Source organism: Quercus suber, unplaced genomic scaffold (assembly GCF_002906115.3).
Source record: "Quercus suber isolate HL8 unplaced genomic scaffold, Cork oak 2.0 scaffold_145, whole genome shotgun sequence".
Taxonomy (NCBI): Eukaryota; Viridiplantae; Streptophyta; class Magnoliopsida; order Fagales; family Fagaceae; genus Quercus; species Quercus suber.
Genome location: NW_027069606.1, coordinates 1,192,223 through 1,207,118, shown reverse-complemented (window position 1 = coordinate 1,207,118; position 14,896 = coordinate 1,192,223). Strand labels below are relative to the sequence as shown.

The 14,896-nt window shown below is 34.8% G+C and overlaps 2 protein-coding genes across 2 annotated transcripts in view; both read left to right on the top strand.

Annotated features, from left to right (window-relative positions):
- The first annotated feature begins 6,925 nt into the window (after positions 1–6,925).
- LOC112023570 (ubiquitin-like domain-containing CTD phosphatase) lies at positions 6,926–12,596 on the top strand. Its single transcript, XM_065776937.1, has 7 exons — positions 6,926–7,320; positions 8,024–8,174; positions 8,796–8,910; positions 8,991–9,054; positions 9,378–9,543; positions 11,314–11,612; positions 12,350–12,596. Exons 1-6 carry the CDS (start codon positions 7,037–7,039, stop codon positions 11,557–11,559), a joined length of 1,026 nt encoding a protein of 341 aa, XP_065633009.1. The 5' UTR covers positions 6,926–7,036; the 3' UTR covers positions 11,560–11,612; positions 12,350–12,596.
- A 1,680-nt stretch (positions 12,597–14,276) lies between these two features.
- LOC111997580 (large ribosomal subunit protein uL2my, C-terminal part) overlaps positions 14,277–14,896 on the top strand; it is an 18,815-nt gene continuing 18,195 nt past the window's right edge. Inside the window, exon 1 of the mRNA XM_065776936.1 lies at positions 14,277–14,470. Coding sequence (XP_065633008.1) covers positions 14,365–14,470 — 106 coding nt within the window. The 5' untranslated portion in view covers positions 14,277–14,364. The remainder of the gene's footprint in view (positions 14,471–14,896) is intronic.

The window sequence follows — 14,896 nt, the reverse complement described above, 5'->3', positions numbered from 1 at the left end:
CCCTTTGTTAGTTAATTAATAACCCAAGTTAATTAATTAAGTTCAATTACATGCAATGGCATGGTAGCACAAACAAATCACCAACTAAAATCAAATGTAGTGAAAAATAAATTTCACTCAGGTGATTTGTTTAAGAATGGAGAAAACCACTGAGGCAAAACCCCACCGAGTGATTTTAAGGTCACCATTCCCAAGAATCCACTATTATCAATCACAAGCGATCACAAGCTGTTACAAGGAATCTTACCAAACCTTTGGCCTATCTTGAAATACCAACCTACAATTGAACCCTTACCCCAATACCCAATTGGACTTGTATTGTAACGACAATCTTTCCATTCAATGCACAAATCTAGTATGTGACTAACCAATGATGCATGGATCTTAATACGTGACTAACTCACCAACTCGAATGAGATGTTGGCTGCAAAGTTCTTTACTTCATCAACAATGAAGATTAGGAAGCTCCTTAGGCACAAAACCCTTGGCGTAAAGACGCAGTAGCTTCTTTAGAGAGAATGATGAACTAGGGCACTTTTTGCATGTATTATTTTTGCATCATTTTATGATGACACTTAAAATAATCCTTATATATGTCTAGGATTGTGAGAAAAGAAACCCTACACAAATACATAGGATACGCGTGTAATCAGATCTAAAAAGTTTGATTTCATAATTCTCGATAAATACAACTTGTGTCGAGAATCTGTCGAGCTTCAACACTAATTCTCGATAGAAAGGATTCTATCAAGACTTCTATCGAGCTTTAATGAGCAGCAATTTCTTCACTTGTTTCTTGGTCAGATCTGCATGGCTTCAATACTTAACTTAAACACTTGTTTCTTGAAATACTAAACCCATCCTAGATCTACCCAATTATAAGTAAAGTGCATTTTGTTAAAAGATTAGCCAATTACATAAAATATGTCCCTAACAATCTCCCTCTTTGGCAATCCATGACAAAACCACAATAAACAAATGAATCATGAAAGAAGTCTTAAATCACTAAACTCATAACCACTTGTTAAATTACAAAATAAATTTAACCCTAACATAAACTCTTGAAAACCTTTACAAGAAGAGGGTTCATGGCACGGTAGACTTTCACAACTTGTCTTTCTGAAACACTTTAAACAAGACTCATCAAGGCATCGTGTGTGAAACAGAAATAAAGATTGCATACATAAAGAAACATGTGTATAAAGAGGTAAAAGAAACAACACATATAAAGGTAGGTGAAGAAAATATACATCATCATCATATATATGAAAGTAAAGTACAATGTATGTAAATAAAATGGTCACAAGACTAGTGTACAAGAGGCTAAAGTAAAAAGCGAAAGAAGAACATACATGTAAACCTCACTACATCCCTCAGAAGATATACACACTCCCCCTAACAAAAAATTTCCTATACTAACTCTCCCCTTAAGTACAAGACTACTCTCAAACAAAACTACTCCCCCTTTTTGTTATGAATGATAAAAGGAAAGTCACTGAGAGGTCGTCATCTCGTCATCATCAGAAGAGCTAGCATCATCCTCATCATCATCAGCATCATCACCTTTATCAGCCGAGGCCTCTAGAGAATGAGAAGGTGAAAAAGCAAAGCTAGCCATGTGAGCCTGTCTGCGGGCAACACGACTGACTCAGGTGTTAATCTGACACATCTCATTTGTGAGAAAGTCAAGACGACCACCAAAGTCAACCTCCATTCACTAAAGCTATGCCATGATGGCCTCGAGGGTCACACCACCAACTACAAAGGTAGAAGGAGTGAAAGAAGAAGGAACAGTAAAAGCTGCAGGATCAGTCATCTCCACTCGTGGCCGCTTCGGTTAAAGCTAGACCTCGCTTCGCCAAATAGAACCAACGCTGATGGCACCCATATGGAAGGAGTCTCACAAAAGTGAGAGATAAACTTGTCCCTGGACAAAATCCGTAGATGATCACAGCCAAGATAGTCAGGATGCACCACCCTTAGAACATGTTGTACCTTAGATATAAGATCCAGAGTAACTACGGTATGTGTACCTCTGAATGTAGTAACAAACTGAGGTATAGAGGTATTGATGCCGTGTATGTTGGATTAAAACTCCCAAATAAACACGGCAGGATAGAAGCATAGTACACCCTACTTGAAACCTTGTTTCTTGAAGCATTAAACACATCCTAGATCTACCCAATTACAAGTAAAGTACGTTCTGTCAAAGGATTAGCCAATGACATAAAAATATTGACAAATGTTCCTAATATCAAATCACATATGTACTAACAATCTCCCCCTTTGGCAACCCATGACAAAACCACAACAAACAAATGGACATATGAGAGAAGTCATAAATCACTCAACTCATACTCACTTGTTGAATACAATAAAATCCATCCTAACACAAACTCTTGAAAAACTTTGCAAGAAGAGAGTTTATGGCAAGAAGACTTTGACAACCTGTATTTCTGAAACACTTTAAATAAAACTCATCAATGCATTTTAGTGTGAAACAGAAATAAAAGATTGCATACAATAAATAAGAAACATGTGCATAAAGAAAGAAAAGAAACAACACATGGAAAGATAGGTGAAAAACATACATCAGCATATATATATATATATAATGACAAGTACAATGTATGTCAAATGGTCAGAAGACCAATATACATGAGGTAAATATAAAAGAAAGAAAAAAAAATACATAAGAACCTTACTACATCCATAAAAAAAATATGGACACTCCCCCTAACAAAAATCTCCTATGCTAACCCTCCCCCTATGGGTATGACTACTCTCATATCAAAATTACTCCCCCTTTTTTGTCACGAGTGACAAAGGGCAAGTATATCGAGTAAACATCTCATCATCACTAAGCGAGCTAGCATCATCGTCCTCATCAGCATCCTCACTGTCAGAACCATCATCACTCTTATCCTCAGAGGTTGGCGGAGATGGAGAGGAAGCGACAATGAAACCACCCATGACAACCTGTCGTCGTGCGATATGACCGACACAGGTGTTCACCTGACACAACTCATCACTGAGAGTGTCAAGGCGAGCATCCATGCGCATAAGTTGTACCATGATGGTCTCAAGTGTCACTCGATTCACTAAAGAAGAAGTAAAGGTGGATGGAGCTATAGGAGCTACCGTCTTGGTCGGTGCCTACCTCGAGTGAAGCTGAGCATCACTCCATCTAATAGTATCTGTGTCAATGGCACCCATGATGAAGAAGTGATCAAGCGGAGGAAAGGAGACAAAAAAATGGCGAAGAATCCACGTGATAACTGAAGGAAAGATGAGCTTATCATGGGTCACCATATCCCTATAAACATCTATAAGGGAAAAGATAAAGTGAGAAGGGAAGTCAATAGAAAGATCATTAATGAGGGATAGCAAAAAGTGAGCACAAGGCTCTGTGATAGTGGTATAGTATGACAAAGGATGAAGGATAAATGTCATCACCATGTTCAAAAATCTCAAGCCTTTAGCAATGGTCGAGCAATGGGTGTTTTCACGATCACCCCAAGAAGACGGAGTCTCACAGAAAAAAGATACAAGCTCGTCTTTGGACACAGTCCTCAGATGATCACAATCAGGGTAGTCAGGATGCGCTACCTTGAGGACATGAAGCCCCTCTAATACAATATCCGGAGTGACCACAATGTGAGTACCTCAAACATGAGTAGAAAATTGAGGTACTGAAAAGAGACATAAGCTCGTCTTTGGACACAGTCCTCAGACAGTCACAATCGGGGTAGTCAGGATGTGCTACCCTCGGGACATGGAGCACCTCTAATACAATATCCAGAGTGACCACAATGCAAGTACCTTGAACGTGAGTAGAAAATTGAGGTACTGAAGAATCAAATACGTGCATATTGGAGTAAAACTCCTGTATGATCACGAAGGCATAGGTGACTGGGGTACCACACAATGACTCCCAACCCCGACTATAGATAACAGTGGGTAGGTCATTATCAGAAAAATCTAATAGGATGACTTGGCGTTTCGAATGAATGCCTCGTCTAGAAAAGTTTTCCAAGAAGTCCTTATGGGCCCTCTCATCACGGAACCAAATGGAAGAAGGTGTAGGATCAAAGGAAGATGATGCCCTAGAACACAGAGGGTTCTGGATGGAGTAGATCTGCGTTTGGGAGCTATGAAGAAATTAACACAAGAAAGAGAGATAAAGGGAGAAAGAGAGACAATCAGAAAAGCACCAACAAGATAAAATATATAATATATATATATATATATAGAAACTTGATGATATGTATGCAAGAAAATGTATGAACATGTGACATGCAAATATAAATACATCTTAGGCTCAGCCCAATCCAAACCTACTAGCATACAACATTGCAACAAGGTAACCACACATCTAAATGCATGAAACATTGTTATAATGCAAATGTGATGCAATACATGATCTTTTAAAACCAGTTTAGTAAAACCCAACCCAAAAATTTTGAGAAAAACTCATTAATTTTGAAAAATCCCAAATTTTCAACAAAAACCAATAAAGTTAGATCAAGAACGTGTAATGCATGATGAATGAATGAAAAAGAGACATACCAAAAGCAGAGAAGGTAGACAAAGGCTAAAGAACATGTGGGTTAGAGGTTTGGAGTACCTGGTGGGGTGTTGTGGTTGTGATCGCAGCTAATGAAGTTAGTTACAGTAGGCAAAGGTCGGTGGTTGCGGGTTAGGGTGGGCTGATGGTCGTAGGGGTGGGGTGGGTTGGAGGATCTGATCTACCCTCTTTCTCTCTCTCTTTCCCTCTAGATTCTGTTTTCTACTTCTCATCTTTAACCCAAAGGTCCCAAACACCAGTCGCTTCCATAGCAAGATCTATCACAGCCACCATCAAAGGTGGTCTAACCACTATCTCTGTTTCTTTTTTTCTTTTTCTTTTTCCTTGTTTTTCCTTTACCTTTAGGTGAAAATACCTCTCCCTATTGTTGGTTATTTGTGGGTTTGGGGATTTGGAAAAAAGGAATTTTGATTTGGGTATTTATGGGTTTATGTATGTATGTTTACGAGATTTGTATCTATGGGTTTTGATTTAGGTATTTGTGGGTTTATGTTTGTATATTTGTCTCCTTCATTTGTATGTTTGTCTCCTTCATTTGTGTTCGTCTCCTTCATTTGTGTTTCCTTATGAAGATAGATTGATTTTCTGCTTTTTGGTGCTCTTGGATCGTTTTTGTTGATGTGAGCAGCAGAAATATCTATGTTTATGAGTTGGGTGCCAAGGTTTGGATTAACTTCTTTCTTCTGATGCATGGGGGAGAGAAAAATGAAATAAGACTGAGGACTAAGGAGAAAGGAGAGAGGCCTTCGCAGGTTGTGGTTGTTATTGTAATGAATAAACATTGATATGGGCTATATAACTTTTAAGCTAAAGTTGAGTTTTAAATTGAAAAAAAAAAAAAAAAAAAAAAACCCAAATATTTGAGCCAAACACTCTTGAGTGAGCTAAAGAAAAAAATTAGATAATAAAATATGAGACATGAGAATTAGTTTTGGATGATGAAAATTGAAATATGAAAAGTGAGATATGATAATGTGAGAACCTGTCGATGCTCGGCCTTAACCAACTAAGCGGAAAGACCACAACTGCTGTGCCTTCGTTCTACCACCTGTTGTGGTGATAACTCCTATGCACGCAGGGCCCTATTAAAGGGCCTCTCTCGATGTGTGATGTGGTGCACATGCGTGCTTCCGGTGCTCTCTCACTCTCTTTGTGGAGGAAGGTAGGTCTACCTTTGGCATTATGGCAGGAATTTGGGCCAAATTTTAGGTGATTACCAAAGGTAAGTGGAGTCGCTACCAATCATTGGGTTTTTCTAAGGTTTGATTGGTCACCTATTTCTAGTTGATTTTATTACCAATCCTAGGCTAAGAAAAAAATAGCATTTTTCCTAATCTAATGTGGATGGCAAAAAATTTTTGATTCCTAGGTCCAGAAGTTTGGTTACATATGGCGAAGGTGTTAGGTACCCCACAATGCTTGTCCAAGGATAGTCCTCTGTTTTGATAATACCATAAGTTTTGGAAATTGGCAGTAAAAACATGACTTCAGTGTTGGCTTTCGAGGCTTTGCATGCATGGGGGCTTTGAGGTTTGGCTTTTGAATGGGTGTGGTCCCAATCTATGCTTTCCCAAGGCATTCAAGCAAAGTGCCAGATTTCTACGGTGAAAANTTTATATATATATATATATAAACATAAACTTTGTATTAGAGCATCTCCATAACCTTTGTATCCCTCCCCCCACTCCAAGTTTTACATACTTTCACCCAAAACCTTGCTCCAACATATTCTTTCAAGACTCTAATCTAATAGCATGCTACTTTCAAAAATAATTCTACAAAATAGTATAATAGCAGTATTTCACAAAAATATTAGACTAAAATACACTTTTGACCTTAAGTTTAAGGTTGTTTTCATTTTCATTTCTTAAGTTTAGGATTTCTTATTTCAAATTATCAAATTTGATTTTCTTTTCAAAATAGTCATTCTATCTATCCTCATGACTTATTTGACTGATACCAACAAAACAATGTCTTTTTTTATTAGTTTTGCTCTCTAAATAGCCAAATTAATCACAAATACAATATACGGACGATTATTTTGAAAACAAAATTAAAGTTAATGAATCAAAACAAAAACAACCTGACGGTATAATGTAGAATATATTTAGGGTATTCTCATTAATAGCTTGAAAAGTGCTTTTATGTTTAGAATCACCAAAACATTCATGCCTTCATTATCATCATCAATTTTATTTTGGGTGATAATAACATGGCCTATTTTAATCCCTAAGATTTAAAAAAAAAATGATTTTTGCAAGGGGTAGCTTTAGTTTAGCGAGTGAATTTTGATGGAATATTCTGTACAAGGCTTTAACTACGAGGTACAAACCCACAAAACAAAACATAAAAACATAGAGGAGGTTTTCGTTTTTGTATTTTTTTGAGAGTTTTAACAACAGGGCTTTGCAAACAACAACCTAATAAGCTTAGCAAAAGCAGCAATCAATGGCAGCTTCTGCTTCTGCTTCGGCTTCGACAGCAACATCATCGTCAGTGTCCGAGGAAGAGCTGACGCTGACAGTGAAATGGAGTGGGAAGGAGTACACGGTCAGAGTTTGTGTGGACGACTCAGTGGGCGAGTTGAAACGCCGAATCTGTGAGTTAACCACCGTGTTGCCCAAACGCCAAAAGCTTCTGTACCCAAAACTCATTGCCTCAAGACTCGCCGATGACTCTGTTTTGCTCTCTCAACTCCCCCTCAAGTCCTCTCTCAAGATGACCATGATTGGGTAATTACATTTCACTACCTTGATTTCCTATCAATTTCAAATAGAATTGTTTTCTTGTTGAATACAAAAATGACAAAAAAAGCTTTTCTTTTTGGGTGGAAATTTGTTATAGAAATTAGAAAGGTTTTGGTTTTTTTTTTTTTTGAGAAGGAATGGAAGAAGGGAAAGTGTTTGATAATGGGTTTCTTTTACTGGGTCTAGATGGTAGTGTTTTTCTTGTAGCAATTGTGGGGGGGTTGTTTGTCATTGGAATTGAGCAAGTTAGAGGCTTTTTGCTACATGGGTTTCTTATTTTGGTTGGTTATATAAATTGGTTTTATTTTATGGGCAAAGCTTAGGTACAGTTGCTTAGGTGCTATATCTTACGTTCCCCAATTGAATTCAAACACAATGTATTGTTTGTCCTTGGGAAAGATAAAGTGGGGTTTAGAAGTAACTGGTGCATAATATTGTGTTTTTGACACTATATTGGTGTAAAATTTTTTTAATTTTTCAAAATTTTTTTTGTTGATTTCCAGAACATTACTGCAAAATTACATTTAAGGTGCTATTAAAATTGAAATATAAATTAAACTAACGACATGTATAATTGTTATTGATGAGCCATTCAGTCAAGTGCTGACTGCTGAGATTTGCCATGTCGTTTGGATTTTTGAACAAAGTAATTACTTTGTACTGATTTTGAGTTCAACTGAATCTCCAGTACCATTGAAGATGATCTACTTGTTGAGCAAGTTGACTCTCCAGAGGTTATCGATGATTTCGAACTTGGGAATGAGGAAGCTGTTGAAGTTCAAATTAAAGATAAAGATGTGAATAAGCAAAAATTGAGGAGACGTATTGATCAATACAAGGTCAGTTATTTGATTTTTGTTCCCCTCTTCCTATAACAAATCTTGTTGCAGACACAAGTTACAGGCCTCTAATTGCCCATACATATGGGCATGGACACAAAAAGAAAATGGCCTGACTTGTGGCTTATAGATGGAGCTGCTAATAACTAGGCCTAATGCCTATTGCTTAATGATTAGGATTATTTTATGTGATTGGTTATTCTCTTTTCCTATTTGGCTTAGGAATATAATTCGTTTTCTAGGTTAGTAAAATTATTTCCTATTCCCACCAGGAGAGTTTGGAAATCTATTTAAGGAACCCAGGATTCAGATTTGTTTTGCAATTTGGTTGATTAATAAAATTTCTCTTGGAAATTTTCCAATTGTTTGGTATTTGATTCCTTTATTTTTATTTATTTATTTATTTATTGTGGAATTGTCTTGCATCAGTAAGAGGATATTGTATTGTGTTGTAACAGACTGCAAGTTGCTTGTTGGTAGATGGTGAGGAATGATTATAACCGACCCCTGCTGACACTTTACATTGCGTGCATATTTAAGCATAGTATGGTATTGAACAGACTGCCCTGCTTGTTGCTAACCTTGGTGATGATATTAACTTTCTCATTTGTTGAATTGTAGATTGAACTTAAGAATCCATGTCGTGAAGGAAAAAAGCTGCTTGTTCTAGATATTGATTATACTCTATTTGATCACAGATCAACAGCTGAGAACCCACTTGAACTTATGCGGCCTTGTAAGTGGTCTGTTTTTTGCATGTTATAATTTTTATTTGCATGTTCAACTCAAAGTTAACTCTGATATTTTCTTGTACAGATCTACATGAGTTTCTTACAGCTGCTTATGCAGAGTATGATATCATGATATGGTCCGCAACGAGGTCAGATTTTCACTTTATGTCCCCCAGGCCCCCAAATTCTTGTATTAATATAATGCCATGGAAAGAGCAAATCATTCTCTTTTTAGCATTTCTCATAACTGATTCAGCAAGCTCTCACTAATTAAAGTATTTGGTATCTGCAACTGTTTCTTTTGGCTCAAATGTTACAAGGCATTCCTACCAATTATGCTCATGTGTATGAGGCTTTTTAATGATGTTTCCTAGAATCGTAATGATTATTTATGGAATTAATAGCATTAAATGATTGGCTTAGAAAATCATATATATGGAACTAAATGCTAGAATATATATCCTTTCTACAGCATCAAGTGGGTTGAACTAAAGATGGGACAGCTTGGGGTACTCAGCAATCCTAACTACAAAATCACAGCTCTTCTAGACCACTTAGCAATGATCACCGTGCAATCAGATTCTCGTGGTATCTTTGATTGCAAGCCACTAGGCTTGATTTGGGCTCAGTTCCCTGAGGTAAAACCATAATAGAATGTTTTAAATTATCTCCATTTGCTTCTTTTTCTAAATCGTTTTAAGGTTGCTTCCACTGTCATAAAATTGTATGATGAAAGAAAGATAAAGAGAATGAGAGAGCTTTCCACAAATATTGGCTGGTTCACACATACACACACTAATGCACAAGTAACCCAACTCACTTACCACTGACCCTCAAACTGTAGCAAAGATATCCATCATGCTCAGCTTGTTCCAGAGATTTGAAAACGATTCTTAATGGTTTTGTGAGAAAATCCCTCAACTGACCGCGGCTTGGATGTTGCAATTTCTCCTCGTTACAAGTCTCACACAAAATGATAATCACTTTCATTGTCTTTGGGTCTCTGGCAAATCTTGGGTATATTCATTACTCCTTTAGCATCACAAAAGATCTTCATGGGCTTCTTATTGGAAAAGCACATATTTTACAAGACAGATCTCACCTATTGTATGGGTCATTCCTGTTCTCCACTTCTACACTAGATCTTACCACCAAATTTTCTACTTTCTCCTCCCATTAACACAATTATCTCCTTCAAAAGTGCAGAAATCCTAAAATAGACCTCTCGTCGAGATGATCAACTGTCCCTACTCCTTTCTAGATTTAAACAGCCAACAAAATCAAGGTTATTGGAGGTTATGAAAACTAAATACTTCCTAGAAGCTTCCATTATATACCCTAGAAAAGAAAAGAGATACAAGAAAAATATTATTGCTTTTGAGCTTGCATGATCTGGCTAACTACTCCAATATAAAGAATTGATGTTAGGTTGAGTCATGATTGAATAAAGAAACTTCTCCACAAACCTTCTATACCTTTCAGGATCCTCAAATACTTTACCCTCTCTACTAAATGTAGGAGGGGGATCCTTTGGGCTTGGCATCCAACAAGACCTGCCTCAACAAGGAAGGTCAGTCACAGAGATACACTTAATTTTGTACCTTGCTACCTTAATATCAAGAAAGTACCTTTGTTATCTTAAATCCACGTGAAGATATCTACTCAGAACGGCCTTCAAGACCCTAGTACTCTACTACCATCTGCATTACTGCTAGTTATCACAATATCACAACATTATCTTCAAAGACAGCAATAACAAGACACATTTGGAGCTCTAATTAACAAAAACTGAATGATTGGACATTATCCTCAATTCATATATGCTAACCACTGGATTGACCCTATGAAACCAGAATCTAGGTGATGGTTTAGATACAATAAGGAACTAATGAAGCGTTTTCATCTCTATAAATATCCTTAAATATTTCCTGCAAGCTTTCAGATAATCTTAATCCGATTGTAATGAGAAAACAAAGCAGCAACTCCCTCCATCCCATGTTTTTCCTCTATTCCATTTTAGGATCTCCCAAAACATGGTCATCTTTGATAGGTCAATGAACAAAATATTGGTAACTTTCCTATTTCATATTTTATTTTATTTAATAATTCATGTATCCCTTTTTCGCTAGTTCTATGTAATTTTAAATTAAGGAGGGTAGTTTTGGAAACTTATATCTTTTTATTTGAAAGTCAATTCATTAAATGATGATCCCTTAAAATGTTGGATGTTCTGAACAAGACCAACAATATGGGATGGAGGCAGTACCTTCCAATTATTTATAGAACAGAAAACTATTGCTCAAGTAGTTCCATTCCAAATTCTAAGTAGAATATGTAAGTGTTGCTTTTTCTATGCGGTTTCCAAGTATGACCTACTTGACAGGTTGGTAGTTTCTGTTTTGTTTCAGTTCTACAGTTCGAAAAACACTATCATGTTCGATGATTTGCGAAGAAATTTTGTGATGAACCCACAAAATGGTTTGATAATCAAGCCATTCAGGAAGGCTCATGCAAATCGGGACAATGATCAGGAGCTTGTGAAGCTTACCCAATACTTGCTGGCCATTGCAGAACTTGACGACTTGAGTACCCTTAATCATAATCATTGGGAGAGATTCACCGAGGATAATGTCAAAAGACCTAGGCACGCTTGATGGTCTTCAACAAGCTTTGAAGTTCCAAAATGTTGCTTATATCAACTTTCGAGGTACATATCATAGTTATATCGACTTTTGAGGTGCATACGTGCGTACTTATATAAACTTTTGAGGTACATAGGAACATTCATAAAATGTTAGCCATCCTAAAGTTTTGGAACTAAGGATTTGTTGTTAATTTCTATCATTTGGGTTGTTCCGGCCAATATCTGCCAAACATTGCCATTTTCAACTACTAAGTAGGAGTTGCCATGTTGGTAATGTGTAATAGTGATATAATATTTTATAGCAAAAAATAGCTTCCGGTCTACAGAAATTGCAAATTAGAATTTTCTTTTTCTTTTGTTTCTTCCAACATGCAACTTATCAAACAAAAAAATGTAAGGTGTATGTCTGACAGTTGATCTAATTTATAATATTATCAAATTGTTACTCAGCATATCTGTGCAGAAGCTAATCTAATGCGTTGATGATATGTTTAGAAATGGTTATCTTATATTTAGATTCATTTTATATATGTACTATAGCAGATAGTTTTACAATAATATTACTTTATTATTATTTTTTAATCTTCAAGTCTTTTTTCCCATTTTCTGTTCGGTCGGAATATTATCCTTGAGTTCTGAAATCTTGCACTACATTTTTAACCCTACCTCTTTCTGTTTCTCTTGTGGTGTGCCTTTTGTTGTGGCTGGGGAAGCAGAAGTTTGTTAGCTTATATTCATGTTCATGTTATAATGCAGTGTGATTTGTCTACCCTTTCTAATAATATCTGTTTTCATTTCAGGGGTGCTAGTATTTGGTTCTGATACAGAATAGCTTTTTCGTGTTCCTCTGGTGGGCATGTGCTTAATGATTTCATTTCTGTTTCTAAAACAGTTAAAAGCATCTTGTATTTGTTCCTCTGATGGGAAGGAGTTAATTTTATTTTATGTGATAAAGAGTTTACTTGCGATGACTCATATGACATATGCTTTGTTGTACATAATACTATTTGTATAATTTTGTTTTTCTAAGTTTGATCATTTGCATCAGGAGGGGACAGATTTATGGAGTTTATTATATTAAAAACGGAAATGACTATTAGACACTCAAGTATGCACACAACGTACACACAAATCACTTTTTGCAAAAACTCACAAATTACTTTTTGCATAAAATGATTTGTGTGTACAGTATTTGCATTAAGTGGTGTGTACTAAACAGTAAACACCACTATTGCCTTATTTTGTTATAGACGTAATTCCAAGGGCTCTCACATTTTGATTTATATTTAGACAAAGTTTAGTTACAAAATTGGTTATAGATTAAAGCTATAATCATAATCAATATCATTAATATTACAATATATTTCGAAAATCTAACCATTGAATTACATGTTTTTTATGCTTTTAATTCACATGTTAAATTTTGTGTCAATTAGATATTATTTAATATATAATTTATAAGATTATATTTTATGCATAATTTTAAACTACAAAAACTTACCATTCAAATAATTTATTAATAACATAACTATTAATTTTTAATTTTCTAAAAATTTATGAGCATGAAGGATATAAGAAAAAAAAAAAATGTAATTCAATGGTGAATTTGTCAAAATTCATTTCCAATAAAAATATATTGAGTAAGGTAGGAGCCTTAAGTTATAACTAATTTTGTCTTTAAATTTTGTCTTTCATATTTTCCCTGAATTACCTATTTAGTGTGTGAATATATAAGTACTTTATAAGGGAACACATATAAAAAGTGAATTACATAAACAAAAATTAAATCTAATAAGAGCATCATAGTTCAAGTGGTGTGGCCAATGAGCTAGGATTCAAATGCCCTCTTCTCCATTGTATTACCAATAAATAAATAAATTAATCAATGTTGTATATACTATATAGTATACACACAAAGCTCCCATTTTTAAGGAGTTTAGAAAATGTGATTAGTAGACAACTTTATTTCTAATTATTTTTTAAGAGCCAAATTACATAAATAACAATATGAAAAATTAAAAGATACATCCCTCCAATGAGAATGTATTTTATGAGATATCTCTTTCATAACGTGTGAGATGCCATATGTGCAGAATCCACATATATTTTGAGAGGAAAATTTTATAAGACCGACTCATAAGATAATTTTTATAGTCTTAAATTTATACATAAAATGCATATTAAGAATATAAAAAATATGAAATTTAGCAATTAGATTTTTAAAATATGTAATCATATTAATATTTTTAATGAGAGCAAAGTTTGTAGCCAAATTTTGTTGGTACAAATTTAGTTATTCATGCAATATGGGCTTTGCACATTGGCTGCCATGGGCTTGAATTGAAAAAAAAAAAAAACCAAGTAAAGAAGTTCCATCTATCAAAAATATATAGTTTATATACAAATAAAATGATATAATAAATACTTATTATTGAGGAACAAAATTATCAAATTTAATATCTAAAAAATAAAACAAAGAAAAAATATAGGCTACAATTAAGGTTTTTCTATTATTTTTTGTTATATGTTGTAGTTAATTTTTAAATTTTTTAAATTTTTTTAATTAAAAATTTTTAATTAATAATTGAAAAATATTTTTTAAATTTATTTATTTTTTAAAATTTTAATAAAAATTCATAATTAAATAAATTTGAAAATTAGAGTACTTCAAAATGAAATTGATGAATTTTGCATTTTAACTAAAAAAATATATATTAGGTTAAAATTGAATACTTTCTTTATTTAGTTTTCTCAAGAGCCAAACATATACTCTACTTCACAGTCTCTTCCTCGGCGATCCGAATAGGTTATATCAATGGCTCTTCGGCGAGCTTCATCGACTTTCTTCAACAAACTCGTTCACTCTACGACACGCCAATCTGTCCACAACAACGTTGCTCCCCATCGCAATTTCTCCTCCGGTACTTTTCTTATTTCACAGCTCTCTCTTTTTTACCCTCTGTTTGGTTTCCGAGAAAAACGTCGGAAAATTATTATTATTATTATTTTTCCCTCTTCTTCTTATTAGTATTTGGTTGCTGAGAAAACTGAGGAGGAGAATAGAAATGAAGTACCTGGCTCAATGGAAACTGAAAATGAAGGAAATGAAAAAAATTTTAAGCGTAGTTGGTGTTTGGTTGCTGAGAAAACTGTGGGAGAGAATGGAAACTGAAAAATCTAATCTTTTTTTTGGGGTCAAATTTACTGTTTGGTTGCAAAGAAAAAGAAGGAAATGGAAAAAAGGATGAAACTTTATTCTTTTTTTTTTGAATTTCTGAATCTGTGATGAACTTTTATTTACTTCGCCCTAATTGCTGTATTAATCTCTTTTTTTTTGGGGGGGGGGG